Raw genomic sequence first — 26278 nt, forward strand, 5'->3', positions numbered from 1 at the left:
TTCGGAGTTGACTTAGCACACTTGTTCCTGAATGTTTTGATTGTTCTGATTTTGTTTGATGTTGGCCACTGTCTATTTAAAATTTCATTTTTTTCTCGTCTTTCATCTCTCGTGAGCTTTTGTTTTTGACAGGGAGGTTTTTGAATAGTTACGGGCTAAACCTGTAGCGTCCCCGTACTGTGTAGATTGTGTCGTAAAAACCGGTCACATTATTAGGCAGTAGTAACTTGTAAATCTGTAATAAGAAGCGCAGAATACTGCAGAGAGCTGGAATAAGAAATCGCTGAAATATTTTCTTGTGAAATAACACTAGAACTGCCTACGTGATTCCAAATTTAAGAAAACTAACGGCTTTTTCCAGATCTTTCTTTCTTTTTTATTTTATTTTTTACCATTTCCAAGCAGGTTTTTCCTTGGATGCTTGTCATTGCCAATGTCATTTTTTTTTAAATAAAGAGGCGTAGTTGGCAAAAAACGTAAGATAAAACCGATTCACCATTTCGGAATTAGACATGTATCCTTAGGAGATTACATGTCAAGAAAGTATTTTGTATTTTTAACTGGCTTATAAGTTATAACCAATGAACTTTAAATTTATATACATTACTCGATAAATATTAAAAATCTGCTTTCACTTCCAAAAAGCAAAGGAAAAAAGAAATATACTTTAGCCTTTAGTTACTTTGTTAAAGTTGAGTAAAAAACAACAATCCGTCGACATTTACTGCCGATCATATTTATTAAATAACATTGCGAAGTTAAAAAAATTAGGTTTTCAGAAATAGAAGATTAACAGACAACCTGATGGGTTTTCCAATAGACAATGTAGCCTGGCTAGTATACGTGCGCAGGTCAAATATTATTAAAAAGCGCTTAAGCAGACATAGCTGCGCGTTTGGTGGTAGCGGCCGTGGGTTTAGCCGTACTCATCCCTACCCCTCCGCTGGTCGTGGTACCGGGTTTCGTGGTAGTGCTGGTACGTCTGGCCGTCGTTGCCGGACGCCTGGTGGCCGAGGTAGTACGCCTAGCTGTTGTGGGTGAACGCCTTGTTGTTGAACTGCCTGCCCGTTTGACAGTTGTGGTCCTCGGTTTGGTAGTTGTTACCCCTCTTTGGGTGGTAGCGCCTGGACGTCTCGTGGTGCTGCCTGAGCGTCTGGTGGTACTAGCTGGTCGTCTGGTGGTACTAGCTAGTCGTCTAGTAGTACTAACTGCCCGTCTAGTGGTGGATGCTCCGGGTTTAGCAGTGGTTACCACACGTTTCGTTGTGGAAGCTCCAGGTTTGGCTGTAGTGCTAGAGCTGGACTGGGAATTCACCACCGCGACGACAGCTATCAAAACAATTAAGCTTACCTGGCAAACAAACTCTTGATTAGCATATACTTTAATAACAAAATACGTAACAAGAGTCAGGTCTGAATATGTGTACTGGAATCGTGAATTTTTGTGATCCCATAAGGAACACAAGATCGTTAGTGTAACTTGGGCTGTCCTTAACTTCCCATCTTATAAATACACGGTTGTATCCTACTAGCCTTAAGTATAATTTCTCGATTGCACGCTGCATACGTAGTAAACAAAAATAGAGGCTCTTACCAAGTGCTTCATGTTGGCTTGCGCGTTGGTGAGTGAAGATGCTTTCTCGAACGAAGCGAAGATGTTATTTGAACAACTGATGGTACTTGACACCTTAATATAGCCACGAGTGAAGGTCTGCTGCGTTGTTCTTCTTCAAATTATGCTCTTTTATGTTGCTTTGGCGGATAGGTGCAACTCCAACTATGGTCGAATATCAAACATGAGGTCATCAGTCTTTGTATGCGACTCGTTCTTATAAAACATTTATTCCTTTACCTCAACAGCAAACATTTCCAGTCAAACAAGTCACGTCGGCTGGCAAATTCTTGTCACAGAACAATGCTCCAGGCTATAACCAAACCTTGATTGCAATATCTGAACTTTCAATTCTTCTACTAATTCAAAACGTTATTTGTATATATTGATTGTTATTCAAGAACGTCATACCCTTATTCGTAATTCGTTTCACATGGCTTCCGTAAATAAAAAGTCTTGGCATCACTTGTACAGGCCAACTGATGAAAATATTCTGCGTCGTCAGGTTGCAATGAAACCCGAAATTTGGTTGAGGCTAATATAAAATGAAAAGTCGTAATGAATAATTAATGTTTCTTAACGTTATTCCATTAAAGGAATATTTTCAAACTTGACGAAAACCCATGGTTTCATGATTCGATTCTTTCTACGTGAAGCGAGGTGGTTGCTCCCTTATACGCGGCACGCAAATTTTGCGTGCGAGCCTCTGTTTCGATAAACCTATGCTTATCGTACTGAAAGCACAACGTTATTTAAAACTTGTTTTTTTTTTTTTTTTGTAATATGGTTGGTCGTCATTTCCTTGGCCGTGAAATGGATGACGTATGACACAGCCAAAAGACGGATGGAATGTTTGTTTCGTATACCTGTCTGATGAACAATTGCAGTATTTCTCAGCAATGCAAAACAGTTTTTCGGGCTCCAAATTTAATCCAAACGATGCATACAACTGGCAATCATAAAAAAAATCCAATTATTACATGTATAATTCACGGTCACAGTGTAAAATATATACTCATACACATCAATCATTCACACACCTTGCATTTATATACAAGTGGAATCCGCGTTGGCGTAGGAAAAAACTTTCGCACTGACGGGATTTTAAAAAAAATAGCATAAATGGAATTCGAGAAAAAAAACTTTTGCATAAGGAACCTGGATATAAAAAGGGCTCTTGTTGCTGCGAAACGCTGGTTCAATCTGTTATACACGGAACTACGGCGTAAGTTTTCTGTTCGAGAAAATAAAAGTTAAAATATGATAACGTTAAAGAGAGGGAAACCAGGTTTGAGTCAAAAGTCACAAACTAGAGGATAGTTTACAGATTTACTACCCAACTAGTCTTAATTTCTTATCGAGTTTTACTCGTTGTGATATTTATAAGTTTACATTTCCAGGTCCAAGGAAATGGAATGCTGTATATACAAAATGGAAATAAATGGAACTAGTCTATTTGTGATACTTACCGAAAAAAAGCAACCATCTGGAACGTAAAATTTTGTTTACCTCATTGCCGTTCATCATAGCCAGAGCGCAATCAAACGCAGCATACGTTCTTAGTCTCCGTGTAGACCATTGAAATAAGATTTGGCAGCATTAATTTCTCCTGGTTAGTGAACTAACCGGGAGAATGCGTTTTAATTTAATATTAATTTAAATACATTTTCTCGTTATGAAATATTTTTATGGCATGCAACGCATATGAAAAAATTTTAATAGAAAATAATTATTTTACGTTTTTAAAACCTTCCAGCTCAGATAGTGCAGACTTGCAGATTTGCTGACATTCATAACTGTTGAATTCGAAGGTGTCCGCACGGCGAAGTGCAGTGTTTAGTAACCACCTGGCGTCCAAGTTTGACTCAAAGTATTTGTATGTTTTGGTGGCACCCAATCTAGCGATGACGATGCTGATGAATAAGCAGAAAAAATATTTGAAATTTGAAATTACATTTTTCACCCGACAAAATTCCTACCCGACAAGAATGCCACCTGCTATTATGACCATGTCTGAAGTTTCGTCGTTGATGATGTCCCCCATGAACTTTGAAACACTCTTGAGGCACTCTTGCATTAATTTAAAGCGGGAGGAATATTCCGGTTCTAGATTTTTTTCAGGTTGCCCGAACTCTCTGTCAACACAGGTGTAGCTAAAAAGGACGGTGTAAAGTTTTAACATATTCTCCTGGATCTCTTCATGGTCGGTATGCTGAATAGTAAATAAGATAAGTTAGTTTTCGGCAAGTCGAACACCGACTATTTTAAATGATTCACACATAAAAAAAGCCAAAATTAAAATAAGCTTACGTTTTTTACAGTGGTGTTTGCAATATACTGAAGCTGTTTCAATGTACGAGCTATGTATGGCTGGAAATGTAACCCGCCTACAGAATTGGCCATATCCATCAACGTTGCTGTGCAATCCGAACACAACTTCGTATCTAAATCTTTTTGGTTTAGTAAATCGAATATTGTCGTCCAAAAATAATCCAAGTATGGTAAGGATTCAGTTCCAAGAACGCGAAAAAGATCGCCAATTAAGCCTATTATTAGAGGAAGAACGTCGGGCAACCCAACTGCTAATTTGAAGTAAGTTATCAATGACGGCAAGTGCGCTTTTAATTGTGTTGGACCCAATAGCGAAATTGCGCTAGAGGTTGCTAAAAAGATTTCTTCTTTGACCACTCCGGCTTCTAGCGCTGATAAAAGGCTAGACATGAATTCATGGCGTAATTGGACTACATTCTCGTCCAGATCCAAGCGAGCTAGTGATCGCGATAACGCTCCACACGTGAAATCTTGTTCTCCTGTCCTATCCTCCAACTATTGACAAATGAGAAGTCAAATTTTTACTTTACTGTAAAATATATAATGCTTACGTTTTGAAGTTTTCGCAATAAAATTTGGATAGTACTCTTGACGATGCTATAGCAATCATTGGGAGAACTAAGAAGTATGTCTGCCAGCGCTTGGTAGGCAGCAAATTGCAGGTGTTCACAGGACATTTCGCCACATCTCAGAAGTTTTTCGGTAATTGTCTTGTAGTAACGAGACAAGGAAAACGTTATGGGGTTTTCCCCTTTTTTTTGCTGTGTCACAAAAAACAGGTTTAGAAGATTTGACAGTTCTCACAACAAAAGGGCGCTTCACCTCTAATGCTAGTTTATAAACAACTTTTACTAGCGAGGCTAAACTTCTACAAGCTGCAGCAGCAATTTGTTCCTTGTTATCATCCAAATGTTCGAGCAAACCGTTGATTAATGGTCGGAGAGCTTTAGGAATCAAAGCAGGGCAAAGTTCAAAGATTCGACTCATTACTACATGAGATCCATAACGAACTTTGGCACTATTTCTATCATTTGTCAATTCCCATATCTGTGCCATCAATGGTAAAAGTTTGTCATAAACTCTTTCTGAACCCATTTCTTCTATAATGGCATTAACCGCCCACAGTGCTGCATGACGTTGTCGCCAATCGGAATGCTATGGATATTTACATCGTTACAGTTAGAAGAAAACCAGTTTGATGAAATCTATTCTACCTTAATGCGGTTATTAACTTCTGGCATTATGTAGAGGTCAATGGTATTTGTACAGCATTGCGCAAGATACGTCAGGCACGAAAATGCTCCCTTGAACGGTGACCAGTCTTCCAGATCATCCATATCGTTGGGCAAATCTTGCCAAGCTACAAGGGCCTCCATCAGTATGGGAACTAGCTACGGAGCAAATGGTTGGTAAAGTAATCAGAATATTTTAACCTTGACTTTGCTATGTTTGCCAATTATGGCATTTTACCTTAGGCAATGCCTTTTCTGTATATTGATGTGATTCTGGGACCACAAATGTAGGATCATAAACCCCAGAGGCCAAATTTAGCTCAATTTCTGCTACAGACGACCAAAATTCTATGCCTTGCAATGAGACATTCGAATCGGTTGACACAATGGCATTCAGCGTGATCTAGAAATTTAAAATGTTGCTTTAAAGAGTCCGTTGTTATTAGCACACGTGAATTTTTGGCTGCAAAAGATACCATAGAAGAGCTTTATAACTTACAGGCACGACGGCTTGATCCATGTAATTCAACAAATGCTGATAGTAGAATAAAGCGATTTTTACCAAAATTTCGAACGAAATTACAGATTCTTTCGCAATTTGCGATTGCGTTGCATCACATGTAACTTGCATAATTATGTTTCGACCTCCCTGCGAGGAAACAATGAATATAAAAAAGGAAATTTTATGTTAAGTGCTACCAACAAGATACCTCTGTCTCAAACTGTGGATGGATGCATTCTAAGGAGCTGAGCAGTGCACGGGCGGCAGCTAGACGAATCCTTTCTGCTGTTTTTTTATCCATCATGCAATTTAATACGGGAGTCAAAATAGAAGTGTAGTAGTTGCTGAGAACGTTCGGATTCTGAGGAAAACTAATAAAGGTTATCTTTTAAAAGAAGGCATTCATTAGATATAACGCACCACTTCCTGGCAAACGTAGTCCAATGCTTCTAGAGCTGCTTCTTTACAATGCTCACTAGCTGTTTGACCAATAATAAGGCTAGCCAAAACAGAAAGAAGTTCGCCCAAAGATGTAGTATCGGATGATGTTTGGGTTTCTGAAGACAAAAGTTCAGCTGCTCCAGTGTAAGCTAAACACTGCGCCGCACAGCTCGGATAGACGTTTTCTGTTCCCAAAGCTGAAATCAAACGTTCACGTATCGCTTTGCGAGTTTTAAGTGGGAGAGATAGCCATCGTCTTTGATACTCTTCCTTGAGAGACACGTTTCTGACGGTCAAACAATTTTTGAGTTGGAGACCAGCTGCTTGGCGAGCAACAGGCGAATTTTTCGAATCAGCAAGCACAATAGACATGTTAGAAATAAATTGCCCCTTTCAATACAAACCAAAAGCAATAACAATAAACTGAAAATTCGACAAAACTTTTAAAATTCTAGAACTAACCACATTTTCTTGAGCACACTGTTCCAATACTAACTGGGCTTCTGCCAATATTTTTCTATCTGTGAAATGTAGAAACACACATTTAAGAGAAAATTACAAGTAGTCTATGATTCAAGTTTTACTAATCACATGGGCAAAATCAACTCATTTCTGCAGTCAATATTACCCATATCAGTTAATTCATACACACTTACATATATATTTACTTAAAGTATGGTGGCACTTAAGACTGATCGAATGCATATAGGTCGACTGTGTTTGTTGACTTACCTGGAGAAATTGTTCTTTCCAAACATTGGATTAAGCAAGCCAAAGAAGCCACCATTTTTCAACCCAGTAAGCAGTAAAGTAATGTGACACTAGTGAGGTAGAGCAATGACTGTGATTATTAGGTGACTCATGCCTTGCAACAATTATGATTTCTTCTTTGTTTAATCGCTCTTGGCTGGAAATAGGCCTAAGTTGCCCCTTATTCCTTCACTGTACAAATATTCACGAAATATTCAAAATCATGTTCGTTCGTGTGTAGAACTTTTCTTGGTTGCCGCTAGGAGACCGGAATAGAAAGATGCTGTTTACTGTTTAGCTCGTTTTTTCTACACTCAAAAGTTGTGTTGTTTCTTGATTCCTGCATTTCGTGTTCATTTAGAAGATGTTAGTGTAGAAACGCTGGGTTTTTATGCGATAATTGAATTATTTTCACGCACGCCATGGCTAATTCTCAATATGATCTCGACCTCTCTGGTGGATTAATGCCTGTAAGTTACTTTATTCGGCTGTTGAGCTATGCTTGTCTATCGCATTTATGGTGTTTTCCTTTTGCAGCAAATACAAGCTCTGCTTGCCCCACCTTTATTGGAAGACATTTCAAAAGAAAAACGGAAAGATGGTTTGGCATTACATCCCTACTACAGAAGACCAGGAAGAGGTCATAACCGAGATAGTTGTGATGCCTGCAAAGAGGGAGGTGAACTCATTTGCTGTGACTCTTGCCCAGCTTCTTTTCACCTTCAATGCCAGTAATAGAAACACAAATTTCCATGATTGAAATATAATTTTCCATTTCTTTAATCTTCCTGTAGTGATCCTCCATTGGAAGAGACTGATTTACCCAGAGGTCTATGGAACTGTCACAGTTGTCGTGTTAAGAAGGTACTAAAAAGGTTCTATTTACAGAAAGCCGAAATGAATTGGACTGTCATGTTTGTTTCAGGCTCAAGATGCTGCATATGCCCTTACTCATTCTATAGAGGTAGATGATGGGGCAGACTCTGATTCCAGCAAAAATGGAAAAAGATCAAACAATTCAACATCAAGTTCAACAATGCAGCTGTTATCTGCTGGGCAAGGAGTACCTGAGAAGATTGCAGGTCGCCGTCGAACAAACAATTCCGATGATGTGGATGTAGAAACTCCTGGAGTAAGCTCGGAAAAATCGAGTGATAGGGAGGAAGTCTTTGAAAATGCGGGAAAGGTTTCGTTTTTTGGTCCACTCATCAAAGTAGCAGCATCCATGAATCCACAACAGTTTGAGCTACCGCCTGAGCTTGTAGAACCTATCCCGTTCCCAGGTAAGTTTAAGCAGTACAATTTGTAAAAGAAATTTTTGGAAGGCCAAAGCATACATTCTGAGATTGGCAGATAATATTGTCACATATTCTTTTTTCAAGGTTCCAGCAAATCATGCACTTCAAAAAAGACAGGACCTGGGCTTAAAAAGAAGTCGCATGAACTTGATAACGGACTTGTGCCGTTACCTTTGCGAGCGTGCTTCTATTGCAGCAAGTAAGATTTGACCAAGTCCTAAATAGTATTAGTTTAGATGAAACTGTAACCTTAAAGTCGTATTCAAACGTCAGGAGTTGCCGCAAGGCGCCAATGGTCGCGTGTGACTTTTGCCCCCTGGTTTTCCATTTAGATTGTCTGGATCCTCCGCTTGTTTGCATGCCAGTTGGAAAGTGGATGTGCCCAAATCATCCTCAAAATATTGTAATACCTGTCATGTTATGTTATTTTCTTCGTGCCTTATTAACCATATCTTTTGTTATCTATTTCTGATTAGGAGTATAAGTTGTTGCCGGATTCTCGACTTACTGAACGCGTCAAATTTTGGTCGTTTTTGCAGAAACCTATTGATCATGAAACTGTTAAAATTAATTTTCTGCGTAAAGTAAACCGAAAACATCCACCCTTTCGTCGGAAGGTACCTCTGCCAGGCCGACCTCGTATGAGAGTAAGACATAGAGATGTTGTTTTCTTCGAATTTATTCCTTAACGTAACGTATTACAGGTGCCATTGATAATCAAGAATCAGTACAAGCATCCTCCTCTGCTTCCCGCTCGTCTGACAGGGACGCAACCATTCCATTGGTCGCCCGTTCTTCCTGAAACACGAAGGGTAGGCAACTCTATTGTTGGTTTATCGCGTAAGATTGGTACCGTAATAACTCACTTTTGCTTTGAATTTAAGAGTTTGAAGCCTTTCGGAAGGGATGAATCAAGTGACGAGGAAGATAAAAATGAAGAACAACCCCAGCCTCATGAAGAGGCTCACCAAATAGCAGCAGAATGTAAGAAAATGCTTTCGAACGAAGGCGAAGCCATGGAAGAAGCTGATACTGTGTTACCTGAACGAAAAAATAAAGAATCGGTTGAAGGGTCCAATTCGTGAGTGTTAAGTTGAAACCGCAAGAAAGTGAGTTCAGTTCTTTTCATCTGTGTTATTTCACGCAGTTCTGTGTGGAGTGGATTGTTTGCTGAAGAATTCAAACAGATTGAGAAAGATGTAACAAATTACCTGGGCACCCTGAGACGCGGAATGAAAGAAAGTCATTTGAAGGTCTTCATGGAGCAATTGTCAAGTAATTTACCTATATTTGTTTTCATTAAAAAACAAGTAGGATTAACGTTTAATTGTGCAATCTAGATGACTTATTGAAAGCCATGGATCAAGAAACGTTGCGAACCCTTGCCATGCAAAGAGTGCAGCAGCTAATCCTTAACCCAGAGTCGCGGTCGCTGACGGTGTTTCCTCTTCCTGGAATGTTGTCTTCTGTTAGCAACTCACAGAGTACAACCATTCCACAGCCTTGGCTTCATTCGAGCAGTGCTTCCGACAGTGGTAATAGCACTATTCTTTTTATTCAACCAATTGGAACCCAATCATTAAACCTCTTCTGTTATCGAGTAGACAGTAGCCAAGCACAAGCAAATGTTTTCCCAACACAGCCGAGAGCGTTCCTCTGTCCCCTTAGTTCAGCATACCCGCCAGCTCCCATCTACTATCGCCGACTTACTATCGGCACTGGTATTGATCTTGTTTCTTTTACCACGTTTATCCTCAATGAATGTATTGTCTGTTTAAGGTGCCGACATGGATTTAAGCTTATCTTCCTATGGCACGTGCAAATATGTTTCCGGACATCACGCCACCGTGTTCTATGACGAGGTATGGTAATTACAGCACAATAGTCTATTTTGGATCTTAACGTGCCTTTGTTATTCTTAACTGTGGAACAGATGTCGAGGCATTTCGAGCTACTCAATTACAGCGAACACGGGACAGTTGTTGATAACGTCGTATATTGCTGCGATCTAGATATTGATGTAACCGCTAAATCGGAGGCGGACAGTGCCAAAGAAAAGGAAAGGAATCAATCATTCCAAGGCTTAGATGACATAACGAGACGTTGTGATAAAATGACCACTTCACTTACGGAATCAAATGAAGTAATTTTGTTAAAGTTTATCGCCTCTTAACATGAAAATTGATTTGTGGTTTTGTGTGATAGACTTCTCATTGCGGTTGCCGTATCGATGTCAGCTCTCTTAGCTCAGCAGGCAAAAATGGAGGATGGGAAGGGACTGGTCTACTCACACATGGCTCTCACATTAAGTTCGGATGCATGCAGTTCATTTTGTGCATAAGCAACACCAACGAGAAACCTCGTTTTATTCATCATTAAAAATTCTAGGGTACATTATCATATTTGCCTCATTATGTCCCGCAGTTATTTTGTTTGTTTTTCGTTCAAATAAAATGTGTCAAGCCGTGAAACGAGAATCAGACCGCAGACCATTCGTTTGAAAATTTACGTTCACGCTGCAAAAGTTCTTTCATTTTTTTACCAAAACTACCTGTCATTTGTTCATTCATAAATCTCAAAGTCAAATGTTACGATTTGGAGCCAACTCTAATTATCAACTACATAGGCACGCGTAAGATAATGGCAAGTATAGGTACGTTAACGTCACGATAATGTTTGCATACATGTTGAGGAACATTAAAAGAGGAGAAATCTAGCAGTGTGTGATTGAATGTGTTTTTCATCTGTCGAGGATCTTGCACAAAAGGCCATTATTGCCGCCGACGAAGATGTGGCCACTGCTAGAGGGGTCGGGCCGGATGCAATTGACTGCCTGACCCAATTCGACTACAGACAGAGGGGTGAAAGTCTCGAGGTCGTAACTGCGAACCGTGTTGTCCCATCCGCCCGAATACAGGTGAGTCTTCTTTGGCTGTTGGCTGTACGCCAAAGCGTTGATCATGCGGTCTTGACCCTGTTGTTTGTTACAAGTACAGCAGTGAAAGAGAGAAAGAAGAAAAACAAGTTGTAAGCAAAAGAGAAAAACTAGCATTGAAAAATTGAACAAAACATGCAAGACGAAATTTCAAGGGCGTGTTGGAAAGTAAACGAACAACTTTAGGAGCTTCAATAGCTCTTTCTGTTTTCCAACATCTTAATTTTCTGACATTAAACTTATTGCTCTGTAAGATAATTTCTTTCCCCCTGCCCATTTTAAATTTCGAATGGCGTAACGTTTGGCGGCTGTTGTGGCTCACGTGGTGGGTCTGTCGTACACAAAATGCGCCGGAGTAAACCGGCTGAGTGCTTCGCGTACATCAATGAACTTGAGCTCTTCATCCATTGCGATGAAATTATGGACTTTCCTTTGTTGTATCTACTTCTTCTAAAAACACCTGACTCGAAGGGAAATGTTGAGAACGGCAACTTGATTCTTTTTTCCCCTCTAACCGCCAACTGTTATCTCTCTTTCTCTGCCCATCTAATCAGTGACCTCAATCCTCGACCTTTTGCCTCGTGTTACCTGTTGCTGCCGCCTCTGCCGACGTGTAGACCTATTCATTTCTCTTTTTTTCTTATTTTCAGGCCTCTTATTCTTTGACTTTTCAAGTTCACTGACATTTGTTACAACGAAGACGCGAACACGGACACTCATTCGCCGCGTCGAAATTTTCCCAGGAAATGACCGCTTCTCCTGATTGGGATTGCCGCAGGTAGATCTAGGAGAAAGTGTCCATTTCGAATTCTTCGTGTAATATAACACGTCGCTCGAGACGAACCCCAAGCGCCCCACTGACCCCTCTCATTTTTCTTTCTTCTTTTTTGTTCCGTTTTCTTACGTCTTACAGGGAGAAGACAAAGACAAATGCTTTAATTAGACTGTGGGATTTCTACCCACCTTGATGATACCAATTCGCTTAAATTGGAGTTTATCATCTTCCATGATGTGGATATCCATTCCGTCTCGGCTAAGTACGGCGATGCTGCCGTCCAGCCGACACATTGGACCACGAGCTTCCAACGTTTTGGTAGTAGTCAATTTGTGGCCATGCTCCGTTTTGTGGATCTTTTGGACGATGAGGTCTCGGTCACGGATAGAATAGAGATGATCGTCGGCAAGGTCAAAGTCCCAGACTTCTTCACCTGTTTCGTACAGGTGAATTAACGTGTCACCTTGCCACACGAGAACCTGCAGGTAGGTGATGATAAACGTCATTCAAATTTGTTCTGACGTCTTTCTCTTCATATTTTCATCGATTACAGGGTTAAAAAAAAAAGGAAACATTCCTTTGAAATTATACCTTGCCTTCGGTGTCGCCTGAAACGACCAAGTCCCCTACTACACGTATCTTGGCTACGCTTCCTTGATGCTCGTTTAACTCCCTGATAACAGTGGCCGTCTCGATATCCCAGACAACAATATTACCACCAGACGTACCAGCATAAAGTTGGTTGCCCTTAACGGCGATGCAGCAGATGGGGCACTGTTTAGCATCCAATTCGCCCACCGCTTTCAAATCTTCCTTGTTCCATACCTAGAATGATTCATCTTTAAAAAACGAGTTTGTTTTAAATGAAATGGTTGAGGCATATTACCATGACATTTCCACTTTCGCTCGATGTGAACAAACGATCGTTTGTGACGCCGATAAATTCAATATCGCATTTTGGTCGTTCGGAATCGCCCACCATTTTCGCAATTTCTAGTGGCATTTTGATTTCCTTGAAGATTAAAACACGAAAAGATGTTCAAGTAAATTGTTTCCTCTAAGTGAGTGGTAGCTCTGATCACTGTTGACTATTTTCAAAGTGACTTGCGTTCGGCTTTATACGTGACGTTCAGTCTGTTGGCCCTGTTCCCTTGCTGCTAAATTTGTGATGGTACTAGAAAAGAAACAACCTAAAAATAGCATTCATTTTCTTTCTCGAAGCTTCTCCCTTTTTCCTTGTGTACGTGCGTGAATGAGTGATGCGCAGAGGCCGGCAAACATAGCCTTTACGGTAAGTTCTAGTAACTACGTTTCATTTAATGACTGGTTCGAAATGGCAGACAGCATTTCCGTTTATAGAGGAAAACTTTCTCCGATCCCGACAAGACTAGTTCATGGTTGTGACTGAGGAAGCGTTCATTGAAACGCCAGACACGATAAAAAAACAAAAACTGCTGCGCGTTTAACAAAAGCCTCCGAGTGTCGTTGCTGCGCACGGGTGGTCGTGTCGGTAAAATGCGTTTAAATTAATTTTAATTGCCGTTAGCTGTCGGCTTACGTTATTATTCTGAACACTAAAAACAACACACATTGTGTAGTTGATGGTTTGTTGTTTTTTGTTTTATCTGTATTCATCAGGTGGTATGAAAATGTTTTCCAAAAAGACAAAAGAGAAAGTGATGACAAAATCAAAAAGCTCGCGTCACAACGAGATCTATGATTAGCCGGCACGATGAAACATACTCAAACAAACAAATCAATCGGGTTAAAATGTAATAATACTCTTGGCTTCTTCTTTTCCTTTTCTTTCCAATTGATGGGCTATAAATGATGATGATGTTGTTGGCTGATTTGGGATCCGTAACAAATAAGAAAATTGAAGTAAAAGCGGGAAGCAATGATTGGAATAGGATGGAGTATTACACACTACTACTACAACAAAATATATTCATCTTTTACAGAATGACATTCTCTCTCTCATATTGTGTACGGGGGGAAAAAAATGTCGTCGTCTCTACCGGGAGAAACGCTTGTGAGCTGTACATTGAAGAGATAAAAATAAAAGAACCACAAACTCGTTCACCTTCGTACTTTAACTTCCTGTGTTTAAAAAAATAGGGAAGAAAAATGTGTGAGAAAGCATTTCAACCGAAAATGAGAAACACATTTTTAGTTGCTATAATTACCTAACCGGAATAACCGGAAGCCGGTGGCGAGTAGACGGGAGCTGGTGGCGAGTAGATCGGAGCGTAGCTCGGCTCGTGGTGTTTATGCTTCTCCTCTTTCTCTGGTTTCAAAGCTTTCAGAGACTCACCGATTCCTACCAATTTCTCGCCCTTCTGTTGGTAGTGTTGAGCTTTCTTCAACATCATTTTGCCCTTGGCCGCCAGGATGGAGCCCTTCATGTAACCGAGATGACCGATGATTTTGCTCTTGAACTCCTCGAGTTTGGCTTTCAGATCCGGCTGAGTAATACACCGATTCGGTGGAAAAGAAAGTAACGAAATGTTAGGACAAGAGTTCAACGATCTAGCCGGAAATGTTTGCTGGCCTTAGGTTACAATCACATTAGCAGTCACGATACATTCAGGTAATAAAAAGAGGAGTCAGTCGGGCACTAGGTCGAAAACAAAATCAGAAAAAAATAACTACGATTGATTGATAAACGTATCACATAAGGGTCGTCGACGTGACATTAGCAAACATAAATTCCCAGCCTCTCTTTTTCCCAACATCCTGCTGTTCCTTTTCGTCATTCGCTTTCTTTGTTCAACTTCCGAAACTGCTTGATCGCATACCAAGTAGGCCTCCACACGGGTGTGACCCGTCGTCACGAGCGAGCATCACAGATAGACCATCTCTTTTCAACGTTCCCTACATGTACGCATGTCTCTTTGTCTGTTTAAGGGTGTAGACCAAAGAATATGGTTCTTTTTTAAGGGATTCTTCTAAAGGAACTAAAAATCGTATAAAATTTCTCTTTTTTTTTTTGCTTCTAGCCATTTCCTACCACACTGTCTGCGTGTGTTGCATAGGTTAAGTTAAGAGCTTCGACCTATGCAACAGTTTTTTACTTTCCAATCGGCCAATGAGATCAGCCGTCTTTTAACATAGGCATCGGACGATGAATAAGAAACAGAATATAAATTATTTTTAAATTGCTAATTAAATAGATGGAGGAATAGATTGCCCTGAATGTTCGCTTTCCTTGTCCCTATCAATTATTGAACGGTGAAAGTTGCCAGCGATGGATAGAGTTAAAAAAGATCGGTTACGATGAGACGACAGTGCTTTTCTACACTAAGTTTGTTTTAAAAGAAGAGTCTGTCTAACTCATTACGCTTTAAATGAATAGATTTTTATGGGCTAAGCCAATGAAATAATAATGAATTGCACGTACCTTGTCATCCTCTTCGTAATAGACGGGAGCGCCGTAGTTTGATGCAACATAAGTGGATACTGGAGCAGCTCCATAAGTGGGTGCTGGAGGTACGGCTCCATAGCTTGATGCCGGTGGAGCGCCATAGCTGCTTCCGCCCTTGTGGCCCAAGTCGCGTCGGACCAGACCGCAATGAATGCCCGCCACCAAACCGATCAAGCACAGCAATCTTAAGCTCTGCATTAAATAGAAAAGTTGTTTAAGATTGTTAGTTATCACGCTGAATTGGCAGAGCACGCCAGAATCTATGAATGAATCCAATGCGTTTTGCATCTCACTACGGATTTTGAATACATTTAGGAAAAAAAATAATATCTTACCATCATTTTTTTTTAAATAAACGTTTTGATCTGAATCACTCCCTATCAGAGACTATAGAGGCGTTCAACGTCTTTTTTGGTTGGTAAAACTCGAATGTTTGAAAACGAGAATCACTCGCCCTTTATATACCCTGTGGAAAAAAATAACGCCAAAGAGGAGGGACAGGGGGTGGAGAAAGAACGAGTCTCTCCATAGCAGAGCCGGAACCTAGGTGAATGAGAAAAGTAGAGAAAGAAGGGTGGTGCAAGGATGGGCCACCTCGTCTACGGCCACCTGGCCACCTCATAAAAAAAAATTTGTATATTAGGTAACTCGGCAAGAGGTAGAGAGGAAATCGAGGGCCCCCATCCCTGAGTTCTTGTACAGGAGAAAGAGGGAGGCGGGATTGACGTCGTAGCATATAGCGACGTAAGCTATTCGCTTACAGGTGTACAGCTGGTGTTGCCGTATGGATATCGGTGAGAGTGGATTTCTCTCCGCCTTTTCTCTTTCCTCTTTGAGATTAGAGACGCGAAGGGTCAGCGCATTCCAGCCGACTCTATAAGCAGAGGCCGTTATGAATCGTAGAGATCACTTTGGTCCGTTGCCAGTAGTTTCGAGCCGTACAAAAGCCTAAACCTGCGCCAACCAAAGTCTTCTTCTTTAACATAACAGCCGAAGGTGAAAGGAATTCAATCCAGACTAAAACGACGTCTATGCTGTCCAGTCAAGAAATTAATAGCCGACATCAACGACAACAGCAAAATATATTCAACTTTCTCTCTCGATAGATCGTTGCATTGTCTCTTGTGTTTCCCTATTTCGAATCACACAATCTCCCTTTATCTAACTCTACCAACAATTTAAAAATCCATTCATTTGTTTTTTTGCTACCCCACCCGTTAACGGGTAGGGACGTCTGAAGTAATCGCAAAGGACTAGGGCGGATGACGTGCGGACTTCATTGCTGACCTCAATCAGACGTGTTGCGCGTTCGATTTCATCACCGTGTTTGAGTTCCGCTTGTGCCATTCTGCATTGCACCGGCAGTTAACTCGAAAAATCGCTTTTCGCATACAACAGCCGGTTTATTGTCGTGAGATTTCTATCCATTTTTTGTTCCTTTTATTTCAGCGGACTTGTACGTTCTTGACAACGATAATGTGGCTAGCGAGCCGTGATGGACGGGTCACGGGATGTGGCCTGTATCGCGGATTTAAACATATCCTAGAACTAAAACAACCGCAGAGATTTTATGACCGTGTCGAGTGGACGTGGATCATGGATACGGCCGCCAATGAACTTTCCCCTTGCCCTATTGGAATGCCGAGCTTGTCCGCCAATTTTTTATGTGTTTACTTATCTCTTTTCAAAAAAAAAAAAGAATTTTCTTCGAATGGGAGAAAAGCGGGGAAAGAGAGAAATTGTGTTACTAGCTCCCGACACGACCTTCACTACGATGTCCGCATCGACACTATCGGGTTCGGGAGAGAGTTGAAGGATGTGAAAGAAGAACTCGAAGGTTGGCGGAAGTGCGCATTGTTTTTGATGTGAGTGAACGCTTTGAATGGCCGACGTGCTTAATGAGTTGTTTAAGAATTTTTTCTAAATCGTTAAATTCTGTTTTATTTTTCTTCAAAATGAAATCGGGAGTTTTTCCTGAATATTTATACGACCGCGTAAAGTTTAATTGATTCAATCAAATTTGTGGGGGATTAACGACTGTCGAATTCCTCCCTTTTCCTTCGCGTAGATTATTTAAATGAACATAATACGATGACCCATATTAGCGATATAATGTTTGTTTTATTGATTCGGCCACTTCCTAGTTCCTATATAAAGAGGAATGCTTCAGGGTAGAAAATGCCAACTTTTTTTTTTCACATCAGCGGAATCCATCTTTAGTTACAACCATTTGATTCTTTTGTAGGCGGATACCTGTGGTCTCCAACGGCCACTCAGGCGAAAATACAAAGGTGCCACTTTCTAAGATGGATCCTGGTGATAACAAAAACCCAAAGACGCTGTGAATTCCTTGTTTTTTTTTTTCATTTTATCAGTTAGCTAATAGCTACTATTACAACAGCCAACCTGTGCAACCTGCGCGTTCGAAGAATCCGGTACGTTGATTGATTGTAAAACGGATCAGACAGACCAAATTGGATTCGATGGCGAATTTCGTGGCCAAATTTCATTTTCCCGGTGATGCAAACGGCTGGGCGTTTTTTTTTTCCCGTTGTTTGTCGTCTTGCCTACACCGACCGAATTGGTTTTATCTGTTCGGTTTAAAGAATGCAGTTCCAAATCGTTTGCGCCTTAAAATTTTTTTAAATATTTTTCTCCTGTTTTGCCTTCGGTATAATAAGGGATGAACAAGGTCAAACCCTCTGAGGGAAAGAGCTTCGAATCCGGTTCATACGCCCTTGTGGGTCCATATCTTTTAGCCGATTCGAATGATCTTTGATCTCTCCCGTCAACTAACTGGTCGGTAGAAGAAAAGCGGAACAAGTTTTATTTTTCTTGTCTTCCTGTTGCTGCGACTAACCTTGAACTACGGCTGTCGCCTTTCGTTTGATGGAACACGAGGAGAAGATTGGAAGGCTAGACTGTTCACCAGAAGAGAAAACTTTCACCTGTTCTCTCGCGAGGAATTTTTTGTTTAAGGTCGCAGAGGATTTGTTTCAAAAACAAGATTTTTTTCTTTCCCTTCCAGGCGAAAAATGATAATAAAAATTCTTTTATTTTTTTTCCTCCCTAAAATCTTCTCGACAGGTCCTCTGCCCATCATAAGCTTCATAATGACCCATTCGTCAAACTGATATGGAATCAATTATAGCTGATTGTGATGCAGCTTGCTGGAATTTCCTTAGCCCTAACTAAGAGGTTGTCCCTTATTTTTCAACAATCTTATTTTTAGTTCTGATGATATAATCCTGTTGTATGCGTATAAAAGTATAGACTAGATTTTCCTTGATGGCTGCTGTTACTCGAATTGTTTTTCCTTATAGCTCATCTGTTTGATTTATGTTATAAGAAAAAAAGAAAAAAAACAAAAGGAGACCAATGTTTTGAATGAATGTACATGCCATGATGGATGATCTCGCACCCAGCAGGCTGTTCAACTTTTCGATTTCGTTACAGAATTTAAAGGAAATCATTGCAAGGCAACATTCAGATGACGTGTTGCTTTTTATTTATTTATTTTTGAAAAAATCTATTTCCTTCCTTGGTCGGACGATTGTGTTAGATTATGCAGGCGGCCCCGTGGGCCTCTTAAATATAGGAGTTTGACCCACTTGTCCGTCCACGGGGGCCCGTCTCACAGGACTTAAAGCTGTTTTTTTTATCATGGTGTCTGCGTAGCTACGTGCGTCTATGAAATTCCTGTCGGTTCTTTTTTTTTGTTATTTCGGTTTCTTCAACATATTAGTTTTCAAATAAAACATAAAAATGGCCTGTGTTTTTGATTTCCCCTTCCTTTCTCTTTAACCTGTCGCCCCACGCTCAACAGGTGCACTAAGGTGGCACTATAGCCTAGAGCCGGACTTTGAAAAACGTCCGAGTCTCTCTCAACGATCTGGCACGGATATTTCGCATGACGAGAGGAGATGTTGTCGGTCCGTTTGATCCCTTCCTTCATTTTCGTGTGTGTGTGTTTTAAATTTTCCTCCTTCTCCCGATTTGTTAACGAAGACGTCGTTCGTCATTCTTAATTGCTTCTCTTCCATCCAATTTCAACGACCAGGTGGCATTGTGGATGCGTGCGCGTACCGTCTAGACGATCTCACTCGTCTAGCTGCATCCAGATTGAACGCGTTCGGTTCCATTTAGGGTTGTTAGTTCTTGCTTTTTTTTTTTTGCTTTCCATTCCGGCATACGGCACAGAAACATATGCACGACAGGAATACCATTGAATGTAATGACTTAAGGGGGCCAGCAGGTTATCCTGTCACTTTCATTCGACAACACTGTTTTACGAACAGTTACGGCCTTCTTTGACGGCCTTTTGATTTGATTATTAATGCCAGTGTTTCTGGTGACTAGTCGAAATGTTGGCTGAGACGCCGTGCAATGACAACTGAAATGGCAGGAAAGAAAACGGCCGTATTGTTTGTTAGCAACGTGCGTGAGCGCGACCGACAGGTTACGCTTTCTTCATTTTATCTTTAGTACCCCTATGGTTGTGTATTTTAGTAAGGTACTTTTAAATTCGTGCTGTGGGTGCGACGCGATTGTGTAGGTTCATCGGATGACCCCAACAAAGTGGACAGGTAAAACCCAGCAAATCAGAAAATTAAAATCATGTTCACGAAAATAGAATTGCTGAATTTTTCATAGTCACCTGGGCTCTTTCTCCACTTTACATTTTGGAAGAGGTGTATCTTTCAATTGCAAATTCACTCACTTGTTGTTTCATGCAATGACCTGTTCGTCCTGTAGAATCAACGTTCGATAACACCATAGTTTTTCACCTTTCCCATGACGGTGCTAACAATGAACGTTGTATACAGTCAAGGACTTTGTTGAAAGCTCATGTGAATAACAGAAGAATGGCCAACGATGGTTATCACTGGCTACGGGTCATGCAATTGCATAAAATGCAAGTCCATTTTTCGTATAAGGTGAACATACAGACAGCGATAACATTCACTGCGGGGGTAGGACTCGTAAAGTATTTGCTTACCCTAGACAACTTTCGCTTGCTGTGGCTAGTAATTTGAGAGAATTTGGCAGGGTCTTTTATTGTAAAGTGTGTCCAGACTAAAATACGATACGCCTATCGTGCGTGTTGTTATACCATCGGGAGCGAACCGTTTGTTCGATTGCTCTTCCTTGGGTTAGCGGTCAAAACAGATAAAACATTAAGAGCCAAACGTTTCCCAGTATAGCAGTGAAAGTTTGATACGAAATTTATTCATTGTCCTTTTTTTGTTTTACTCCCTTCATTGACGGAATAGGAAAGAGCTTTCGCTTTCCCGTCTCGCGATCGACATCACGCGGGCATTAACGGTAGAAAACATGTCTGGAGAAAAGCTACAAACACAGTTTGCGATTTATTTCTGTCCAAGACGACGAAATTAATGTCCACCCAAAGTAGGATTTTCAAAATTTTATGGGCAATACACAATGAATCAGGTTGAAACGGAACCGTGTTGCCTTGAGCTGTTATGCTTACAATTATGGCTGATATATATCATAGCGACAGGGTGTGGTGGCCCGAAATTATATCGCCAACATCCTTAGTTTGAATGCATTAAATCTGGGGTATCTACACAAATAACAATTTAATGGTTGCATTTTTATAGCCAACGCTTAAAGATCGGTTCGAAAGTGTAGGCAATATCAGTCGTATTATCAAACTTGAAATTGATTGGTTCTTTTCTTCTGCTTAACGTTAACCTTCGAGTCATCCGCAGCCTTTCATCGAACAATTAGAAGTAGAAAGAACACGCATTTTTTGTTTAACTTCTTATAGTCTCACGTTAATAAATGTTTACTAATCGTTTCACGCTACCCGACTCTATATGCCTCAAGAACTACGGGCAGCTATCCTGCTGATGAAATGGAATGACGTGGATACGGTATTTTAAAGCCAACAACATAAATGGAGATGGATGAAACTGGATAGAAAAAACTCTTTCTCTCATCGTCTAGCATTTTTTCCTAACTGGCTCGCACTCCCTAAAGATGTTTGGTGATGTGACGAATCTTTCCCAACGGCATCTTTGTATACTTCAACATATGGCAAACGATCAAGGGGATCGTTAACTAGCCCAAGATGAGGATTGCCTTCTCGACATAAAAAAAAGAAAAATTCCGAAACATTTCCCATTTGCCAAACCCCACCCGACTTTAATGCGTTAAACAGGTTGCTGGGGCAAAATAGTTCGGAATTCCGATTGAGAAAATTTTAATGTACCGTTAGAATCGTCACCCGCTTATTAAAGTTTATTTGAATGGTGCATCATGCTGATGAAATCAAGAATGCGCTTTAGTTTGAAATAAGGTATGACGATGCAGTTGTTAATTATTTTGTATTCTCGTCGGGAAACATAATAATGGGGATTTAAAATCGGGCTCATTTTGATGATACACACAGATGTAAGTGAACCCTCACCAGGCATAACAACAACTAGCCACACAACGCGTATTCAATTTCACACAGGTGCTCCGTACGTGTCCGCGTTGCTTAATTAGGAGAAGCTAAAGAAATGGAGACAACAAAAACAGTTAAATTAAAAAAAGGGAAGATTCATTAATTTGTTTTAAACCTGTTGTTTTGCAGTGAACCGTTATTGCATCTAGGATGACGGCTAAGTAGCAATAAGATCATTTTCGCCAATCAATTTCAGCCCTCCTTTTAATTGAATATTCCATACTTCAAAATCATGTGAAATATTGTCCGTTTACTACTGGAAACTTCTTCTGTTACAGGTATAACACTAAATCGCCCAGAGATATGCATGCAAGTTGTTGTTACCAATCGTGCCCGTTCGTCTCCGTTGTTCATCACAACGGATACATACCGAATGGCAAAGGCAACAGGAAAAAATAAAATGCATTTACCTGTGCCAGTTCTTCTTTCCTGTAAAAATCTTGACGTAACGCGTTGGTGAGGGAGGCACGTGACGCAATAATAGGGGAATGGTGAAAGATGATGCATGCCAGCATCGCACAAGCTGAAAAAGGTAGAATCTTATACCTGAGATAGGCCTGGAAATTGAGAGAAATATCTAGATTTTAGGTATTTCCCTGTTTTTTGTTTTGTTTTCGACATATGACGTTGAACTGATTGCGTTTCTCGCTCATCTACTTGTTGTGGGGGTTGAAAAGTTCATCGCCCCCCGTATCTGTTTTACGACAAAGGTTGCACCGTTAGCTTCGGTGCATACCAGACGTGACACGTTGATGGACGAGCTTCCGTGATTGGTCATCGCCAAGCTTTTGCGGTCCATAAGGGACCATCTCTCTCCCCAATATTTCATTGAGAGAGTCTGCAACCTGTTGCACACGCGCTGATGTGGAATGTTGACCCAGTGCTATGTCCTCATCGACTTATAACCGCCAATAATTTGTGTCAGGATAACAATTCTCCACATTCCACCTGTCTGATTGTTGGACGTGCATCAATGAATAAAACCATGATGCGACAACAACTGAAAGAAGAAAAATGGCACGAGAAACTACGACTACAGCTATGTGGTTTGTAGGTGGTATTCCAGGAATTCCAGACTTGTGATAGAGTGACAATTCAATCTTGGACCATGCTAGCTAGGTACTACGAGTTGTAATTTGAACTATACGCTATCACATGAGCATTGTCATGTTTTCTTCTCCTCCCCCCGTTTTTTATTTCTTAGTTCCATGATATGTTGTTTCCTTCAGAAGTTTATAACTTGTAGTTATGGTGGGCGTAATGATTCTTTGCCACTTGCATACTGTTATACGTAATAGAATTGCACGGTACGCGAGGGAAGAAAAACCACGTAAGATAATTGGGTCTTCGTCAGATTTGCATGGTTCGTAAAAACTAATTCCCCTTCGTTCTAGCGGTTTCTAAAATTAATATACAAGGGGGAGGTCAAATTAAGTTGCACTTTCATAGGCAAACTACATAAAGGCACTATTGCTGAAAGTCCGGCTTCTTTTTACGGCTCATTTTTGCAATGGGCGCCTAGAAGTATCTCGACAAGGAAAAATACGAATACATTACAGTTTGATCCTGGTTGACACCATAAGCGATAAGAGCTCTCGTTTATTCGTCTTTTCGTAAATCTTTTGTACAACATTCGCAGTTGATAAACAATCACACAGTTGTTTCACCGTTTCTGCTGAGCTGGTGAAAGTTAGGTTCTGTAAGTTCTACGAAAGCTTACAACACGGAAAGCCCATTAGGAAACCTTTAAGGAGGTGCTCTGAAGAACTTTGTTTTCTTTGATGCACCTTACCATATATTGTTTAACATCACAACTTTCACTGGAATTTCCTCGCAATTAATAACTTTCAGGCGTGATCCGCGTCGGTATCTTAAATGGGTAACCGAATCTGGGTCAATATCATGTACCTCATTTGTTCCACTGAATGCAAGTTATAGGGCTGTCATACATTGTTAGGGTTTGAATAGCTTTCATTCTTTCTCAGCACGCATGTAAAGCTTTCTTTCGGGTAACCATAACTTCACTTGTCACAGTATATTTTATTGGTCGAAGAGTAGATTTAAAACAGGTATGTAGAGCTTCAACTTCTAGACTATTTCTTGTAGCCATTGTATTCGACTTTTTACAAACGATAATAATGCACGTTATTTGAAATAACTTCGACCAATTTACCCAGAATGATTAAAAAATAATACTTTTGTTCCAGAGTTGATTACAACTCAATATGGAAACTTTGAGCCTTCCGATCCTGTATATCGACACCAAGGTGACTAGCTGCCAGCATCGCTACGTTTCTTGCACCAATGACTCCCATTTCCATGGCTGATGCGGCAAATTCAAGTGTGTTGATATGGTAAAGACCAGGGTGCAAAGTGAAATTTCCTGAAGATATGGTTCCATCGTATTCCGGGTAGGCTTTCCAATGAATCGTATAGGTTTCATTAATGGATGAAAACAGGATGTTGAGCTCTTCTTTCGTGAGAGGCTCGTTAGAAAACACTTTCCAGACCGGTGGGGCATCTCCTTCACCATCATCCATGTCAACTGGATAGTTTCTGGCTAGAGAATTGAAGAACAGCGTTCGGTTGATGGTGAAGATGTCGTCAATAACTGAACTCGCATCAGCGAAGCCAAATGTTTTGTGGTTGACTTCCCCTTGGACCATGGTACAAATAGTCTGGTGATAACGGCCGGGGAAATGGAACTGGCGAGGAAAGTTTTCAAACCCAAACGATGACGTATCATTTGTTATTGGTGTGGCCAATATCACAGCGTCGTATGAGGGCATTTCGTCATTCTCTTTGAATCGTAGGCTGAATCGTCCATCAGTATTCAAATGGATGGCTTCTACTTCTTCATCATGGAAATTAGCTCTCGAAGCATTTAGTAAGGCATGTGGAATCTTCTTGTTGCCACCGCGGAGCGACCAGAGGCCAGTTTCTGCTCCGGCTAAGGAAACACTTCCTAAGTAGAGAATGGTTAAAGTTTTCTAAACAGACAATTAGAAGCATGGCATTATTTTTGTACCCACGAACTGATGGGCATCTGTCGACTGCCCATAGTTAACTCGCATGATGGCATTTGCCAATTCGTCAATGAACAGACTAGATATGCCCACTTGTTTCAGACCCTCTTCCAATGTACGCTCCAACATCAAGTTGAAAGAAGGATCCATGGCAGACAACAGATCGACAACGTTTGAAAAGGCATACCCGTCGTCTTGCACGTTATAGATTCTGATTTATAACAAAAGGAAGTAGTTAGCCTTGTTATCTACTGTAAATTTAAACTGGTCATTGATGATACTTTTCTATGGCCAAAATAATTGTAACACAAACACTTGTATATGAAAAGTACCTTTCAAACTGATTCAACATATCTCCTATTAGGGTATTCACTTTGACGAGACTGAAGCCATAGCGCCAGAGCAGGGAAGCCACATTCAGGACATTCCAATCACCTTCACTGTATACAAAGCCAGAACCATCATAAAGTCCAAATTTCCCACTGATGCCTTTCTTTTGTTTGAAACCTGTCGTTTAGTATCATATATTCAAAACTAACATTGTCTCTCATGTTGAACATTTGTTTTAGATCATTAATTTTAGTACCAAATTGTTCTGCAAATTGCTTCATGTATCGATTTCTCGGATGGAGTATTGATCCTCCAGTTTCAAAATCATATCCTTGAATGTTGATGGTTGCCATTCGCCCACCCACTGGGTCTTTTGAATAGACATCAATTTTCGGATTGAGCCCAGGGGTCTTACTTAGAAAATAAGCAGCAGAAGTTCCACTGATACCAGCTCCAATAATTGCTGTAACAAGAACGAACAGAAAAAACGTGCACCCATTATTACTGTTACTTGGCTATGTGTGAAGAACGTCTAGCTTGCGAAAATAAAAGTTTACCAATTCGCGGTTCAGCCGGGTCCAGTGTTTGCTGAGAATCATTAATCAGCAAAAGAATTAGGAAGGAGAGCTGAATGCAAAATGAAATTGGAAACATCACGTAACGTTCCGTGAATAACGCAACAACGGCCTTTATCGTTAAAAATTCGTTTGGGAGTTAGGAGGGTCCTGCGTCCGTCTGGCAATTTTGTTTTACGTGTTGATTGGCTGTTATTACAGTATGCCATGGTTGATACAGTACTAGCAGACGACGTAGTGAAGCGGAACAACATTCGGAGGTACAGTTTGGTCCTGGCCTACCCATGGGTCCATCGCCGTTCTATTCTATATTATTCTTTTCGAATCAAAAAAGTAAAAAGGCTTTTCCGGGGTTCACGTTGAGTCATGTTCCACGACCACATAATATTGACAACACTTTTAAACAATCGATTGTTTGCTGTTGGGTTGCGCACCCCTATTCAGCAAACCGACTGAAATCCGACAGGACATGGGGCCAATAAAAGGCAGCCCTCAACCCATCCAACCCGCCCCGAAAACCGACATTACCAACACGTTAATGCTGGGCCGATCCTGCGATCCTACTAGGATCTAGGG

General features: G+C 40.6%; 6 protein-coding genes across 9 annotated transcripts in view; 1 reads left to right on the forward strand and 5 right to left on the reverse strand.

Moving 5' to 3' along the window:
* Positions 1-837: 837 nt before the first annotated feature.
* Positions 838-1745, reverse strand: LOC130691881 (salivary glue protein Sgs-3-like). The gene is made up of 2 exons (XM_057514905.2): positions 1594-1745; positions 838-1350 (listed from the first exon to the last, which is right to left on the reverse strand). The coding sequence occupies exons 1-2, from the start codon at positions 1603-1605 to the stop codon at positions 874-876; spliced, it is 489 nt and encodes a 162-aa protein (XP_057370888.1). The 5' UTR covers positions 1606-1745; the 3' UTR covers positions 838-873.
* A 1548-nt stretch (positions 1746-3293) lies between these two features.
* Positions 3294-26278, reverse strand: part of LOC130691825 (importin subunit beta-like) — a 38461-nt gene continuing 15476 nt past the window's right edge. The window contains exons 1-12 of one of the 2 annotated variants that reach the window (XM_057514819.2): positions 6850-6994; positions 6580-6638; positions 6097-6507; positions 5885-6037; positions 5674-5823; positions 5413-5577; positions 5157-5333; positions 4765-5097; positions 4494-4703; positions 3922-4437; positions 3591-3823; positions 3294-3524 (exon numbers count right to left, since the gene is read on the reverse strand). In XM_057514819.2, coding sequence (XP_057370802.2) covers positions 3341-3524; positions 3591-3823; positions 3922-4437; positions 4494-4703; positions 4765-5097; positions 5157-5333; positions 5413-5577; positions 5674-5823; positions 5885-6037; positions 6097-6507; positions 6580-6638; positions 6850-6904 — 2646 coding nt within the window. In that variant the 5' untranslated portion in view covers positions 6905-6994 and the 3' untranslated portion in view covers positions 3294-3340. Of the gene's footprint in view, positions 3525-3590; positions 3824-3921; positions 4438-4493; positions 4704-4764; positions 5098-5156; positions 5334-5412; positions 5578-5673; positions 5824-5884; positions 6038-6096; positions 6508-6579; positions 6639-6849; positions 6995-26278 lie in introns of those variants that run through there. The other variant, XM_059497393.1, reaches the window with a different exon arrangement.
* On the forward strand, positions 7111-10636 carry LOC130691826 (PHD finger protein 12-like). Of its 2 annotated transcripts, XM_057514821.2 has the most exons (15): positions 7114-7337; positions 7405-7598; positions 7662-7731; positions 7793-8150; positions 8250-8364; positions 8439-8568; positions 8642-8812; positions 8870-8977; positions 9050-9246; positions 9313-9440; positions 9506-9700; positions 9770-9886; positions 9945-10027; positions 10099-10308; positions 10371-10636. In XM_057514821.2, exons 1-15 carry the CDS (start codon positions 7290-7292, stop codon positions 10542-10544), a joined length of 2298 nt encoding a protein of 765 aa, XP_057370804.1. In that variant the 5' UTR covers positions 7114-7289; the 3' UTR covers positions 10545-10636. The 2 variants fall into 2 exon arrangements, with proteins under 2 accessions (XP_057370803.1, XP_057370804.1); XM_057514820.2 differs by having other exon boundaries at positions 7111-7337; positions 9506-9886.
* Positions 10902-12919, reverse strand: LOC130691864 (F-box/WD repeat-containing protein lin-23-like). Its single transcript, XM_057514885.2, has 4 exons — positions 12762-12919; positions 12467-12700; positions 12064-12354; positions 10902-11139 (listed from the first exon to the last, which is right to left on the reverse strand). Exons 1-4 carry the CDS (start codon positions 12876-12878, stop codon positions 10906-10908), a joined length of 876 nt encoding a protein of 291 aa, XP_057370868.1. The 5' UTR covers positions 12879-12919; the 3' UTR covers positions 10902-10905.
* LOC130691880 (uncharacterized) lies at positions 13481-15716 on the reverse strand. 2 transcript variants are annotated; one of them, XM_057514903.1, is made up of 4 exons: positions 15635-15716; positions 15276-15491; positions 14062-14340; positions 13481-13975 (listed from the first exon to the last, which is right to left on the reverse strand). In XM_057514903.1, the coding sequence occupies exons 1-3, from the start codon at positions 15638-15640 to the stop codon at positions 14062-14064; spliced, it is 501 nt and encodes a 166-aa protein (XP_057370886.1). In that variant the 5' UTR covers positions 15641-15716; the 3' UTR covers positions 13481-13975. The 2 variants fall into 2 exon arrangements, with proteins under 2 accessions (XP_057370886.1, XP_057370887.1); XM_057514904.1 differs by lacking the exon at positions 15635-15716 and having other exon boundaries at positions 15276-15497.
* LOC130691843 (prenylcysteine oxidase 1-like) lies at positions 23868-25877 on the reverse strand. The gene is made up of 5 exons (XM_057514848.1): positions 25685-25877; positions 25384-25590; positions 25130-25304; positions 24800-25008; positions 23868-24736 (listed from the first exon to the last, which is right to left on the reverse strand). Exons 1-5 carry the CDS (start codon positions 25779-25781, stop codon positions 23985-23987), a joined length of 1440 nt encoding a protein of 479 aa, XP_057370831.1. The 5' UTR covers positions 25782-25877; the 3' UTR covers positions 23868-23984.

Source organism: Daphnia carinata, chromosome 1 (assembly GCF_022539665.2).
Source record: "Daphnia carinata strain CSIRO-1 chromosome 1, CSIRO_AGI_Dcar_HiC_V3, whole genome shotgun sequence".
Classification (NCBI taxonomy): Eukaryota; Metazoa; Arthropoda; class Branchiopoda; order Diplostraca; family Daphniidae; genus Daphnia; species Daphnia carinata.